General features: G+C 47.5%; 1 protein-coding gene across 1 annotated transcript in view; it reads right to left on the minus strand.

Annotated features, from left to right (window-relative positions):
• The window catches only part of LOC122130483 (vesicular glutamate transporter 2.1), a 7,574-nt gene extending 5,931 nt beyond the window's left edge, over positions 1-1,643 (minus strand). The window contains exons 1-2 of the mRNA XM_042705200.1: positions 1,618-1,643; positions 520-662 (exon numbers count right to left, since the gene is read on the minus strand). Coding sequence (XP_042561134.1) covers positions 520-639 — 120 coding nt within the window. The 5' untranslated portion in view covers positions 640-662; positions 1,618-1,643. The remainder of the gene's footprint in view (positions 1-519; positions 663-1,617) is intronic.
• Between the last annotated feature and the right edge of the window lie 1,809 nt (positions 1,644-3,452).

Below are 3,452 nucleotides of genomic sequence, written 5' to 3' on the forward strand. Positions count from 1 at the left end.
AGTGGACACAGTTTGGAAGCAGAACCACAGTTAACACAGAGAATATGGGATGGCAGAACCCAGGTTGTAATCATCCAGAAGTTTCTCCCTGACCTTTGTACCCCTAAATATGACAGCAGTGGGAAAGTCACCATGAATAATGTGTAAAAGATCACCATTAATAATGTGGGAAAGAGAATTAAGATTAGTGTGTGGGGGGGCGTGAGTGTGTGTGTGAGTGAGTGTGTGTGTGGGAGTAGGGATTAAAATGAGAAAGTGTGTGTGTGTGTCTGTCTGTCTGTCTGTCAGCCTTAAGTAGGGCAGACATATTTGATTCCAGTTCATCTTCAAAGGGCATATGTTTTGAGTCTCAGCCAATCAGCACATCAGACACATTCTCCTTTCGCACATATTCCAAGCGAGCTCTGGACCAATCAGAAGAGGGGAGAGGACAGAGAAGAAGGGGATGCAGAGAGAGAGAGACAGAGAGAGGCGAAGGAGTGAAGAAGTGATGAAGAGGATGGTGTGAGGAAGGCTGACCTCGGCCGGGCCCAGTAGCTTGGCGCTCTCTCCTATGCTCTCCTCGATGTAGGTGCGCTCCTCTTCTGTGATGGTGGGGTGGTCAGCAGGGCTCTCGTACGACACCAGGACCCAGAACATGTACCAGAATATCCCACAAACCCCTACAGAGAGGGAGAGAGAGAGAGAGAGAGAGAGACAGAGTGGGAGAGAGAGAGAGAGAGAGAGAGAAAGAAGGAGACAGAGAGAGAGAGAGAGGGAGACAGATTGGGAGAGAGAGACAGAGAGAGAGAGAGAAGGAGTGAGAGATCGAGGGAGAGGGAGGGGGAGCGAGAGAGAGAGAGAGAGGGAGACAGAGTGGGAGAGAGATAGAGAGAGAAGGAGTGAGAGATAGAGGGAGAAAGTGAAGGAGAGTGAGAGAGAGAGAGAGAGGAGCAGGGAAGTAGCTCATTTAGAGATATCAGATATTTGAGACAATATCTAGAGTTACAACACATTCACTAGCCCTTCACTACCCGTTCAACACATCCAGCCAGAAAACTCAGATCACCATGTCAGATCCAAACAGACTGATGGGTTATGTCTGCTCCACCAATCAAATCCCCGACCTTTCACGCTATTTAAATCTGTCACCCGCCTCATCACACTCTGAGTAATTCAATATGGGGGGGGGGGGGATATGGGCTGGCACAGACTCATGGAAACATCCAGGAATAAATCAATACACAGCTTACATCTGCAAACCCATCCGATTTCACTGGAATTCCACACACACACACCACACACACACACACACACACACCACACACACACAGCGCACACACACGCACGCACACACACACACACACACACACACACCACACGCGCGCACACACCACACAACACACACACACACACACACCCGCTCACACACACCACACACACACACACACGCTCACGCTCACAAACACAAACACACACACACACTATCTCTCACACACACACACACACTCTCTCTCTCACACACACACACACACACACACACACACACACACAGACACACTCTCTCTCTCTCTCACACACACACACACACACACACAAACACACACACACACACACACACACACACATTTCACTCACCGTAGACATAAAAGACAGAGGACCAGCCGTGTACTGCACTAGGATCCCCGCCATGGGGCATGGCAATCACAGCACCAGCATAGGAGCCTGTGGGAGAGAGAGAGGGGGACTCTTATTCATTTATACATTTATTAGTATTTTATTATTATTACATATTTATATATATCATAGGAGCCTGAGAGACAGATGTTTTACTTGTATATATATATATATATATATTTTTTTTTTACTTCCATAGCTCCATGTCAAAGATTTGTATATATTACCTATTACCTATATTACCTATAGTATATTTGTTGTATTGCATGTCCATTGCATTGCTATGGCAACACTGTTACAATCAGAGAGAGGGATGGAGAGAAAAAAAGAAACAGAACAGGAGAAAGAGGACAAAGAGAGAGGGCAGGAGATAGAGGGATGGAGAGAGTGTGAGGGTGTGAGAGAGAGGGATGGAGAGAGAGAGGTAGTGTGAGAGAGAGGGATGGAGAGAGAAGGATGGAGAGAGAGGGAGAGTGTGAGAGAGAGGGATGGAGAAAAGAAGAACAGAACAGGAGAGAGAGGAGAAAAAGAGAGGACAGGAGAGAGAGGAGTAAAAGAGAGGGCAGGGGAGAGAGGGATGGAGAGAGAGGGATGGAGAGAAAAGAAGAACAAACAGGAGAGGGAGGAGAAAAGAGAGGGCATGAGAGAGACATGGAAAGAGGATGGGAGCAGAAAGAGAGTAGATGCTACATTAGCAATGGGTTTGTACGACGATAAGGAAAGTCGAGAAAGCATAGTGATGACTCTCCTCCCTCCCCCCATTGGCAGGTGAGACAGACAGACGGGAGAGGGGTGGGGAAGGGGCTGGAGACTCACCACAGAAGGAGGTGGTGGCCAATCGACTCCTCTCGAGGGGCGGGGCCCATTTACTCCAGATCCATGACAGGCTGGGTAGTCACACCCTGGGGACAGGAGAACAGAGGAGAGAGGAGGAGAGGAGGAGAGGAGAGAGGAAGAGAGAGGAGAGGAGAGGAGAGGAAGGGAAAGGAGTGTAGTGAGGAGGAGAGGAGAAGGGAGGAGAGGAAAGGAAAGGAAAGGAGAGGTGAGGAGAGGAAAGGTGAGGAGAGGAGAGGAGAGGAAAGGAAAGGAAAGGAGTGTAGCAAGGAGGAGAGGGGAGGGAAGGGGAGGAGTGGAGAGGCGAGGAGAGGAGATTGGACAAGTTGTGCAAGGATGTTAGTATTGTTTCCCAGTTAAAACTGTGAGACAGACCAAAGCTAAGTGTGTTTACAGACGTACAGACACACTAAAAGATAAGTGTGTTTACAGACGTACAGACACACCAAAGCTAAGTATGTTTACAGACGTACAAGCACACCAAAGCTAAGTGTGTTTACAGACGTACAGACACACCAAAGCTTAGTGTGTTTACAGACGTACAGACACACAGGCAGCAATTCCAAGATCTTGGGTTTGAGTACCAGAGAGGACATGAGCAGGAAATGTACTGTGAGCTTCTGTGAATGACTGTGTCTGCTCTAGATTAGAGAGGTTTGAGTTTCTGTGAATGACTGTGTCTGCTTCTAGATTAGAGGTGTTAGCTTCTGTGAATGACTGTGTCTGCTCTAAGATTAGAGAAGGTTTTGGCTTCTGTGAATGACTGTGTCTGCTCTATATTAAGAGGTGTTTGTGGTAACGGTACTTTCATTTTAAAAGCATAATATGACAAAGCAATGAGGGGGTTTCCTTGATTCTATTTTCCAGACGCAGTAAAAAACCAGCCGTCAGCATCTCCTCCTGGTCTCTCATCTGAATGATAATGTCTCAGCCTAACATGAAGGACAAACATGATCTGCATA

The sequence above is a fragment of the Clupea harengus genome, unplaced genomic scaffold, assembly GCF_900700415.2.
Source record: "Clupea harengus unplaced genomic scaffold, Ch_v2.0.2, whole genome shotgun sequence".
Lineage (NCBI taxonomy): Eukaryota > Metazoa > Chordata > Actinopteri > Clupeiformes > Clupeidae > Clupea > Clupea harengus.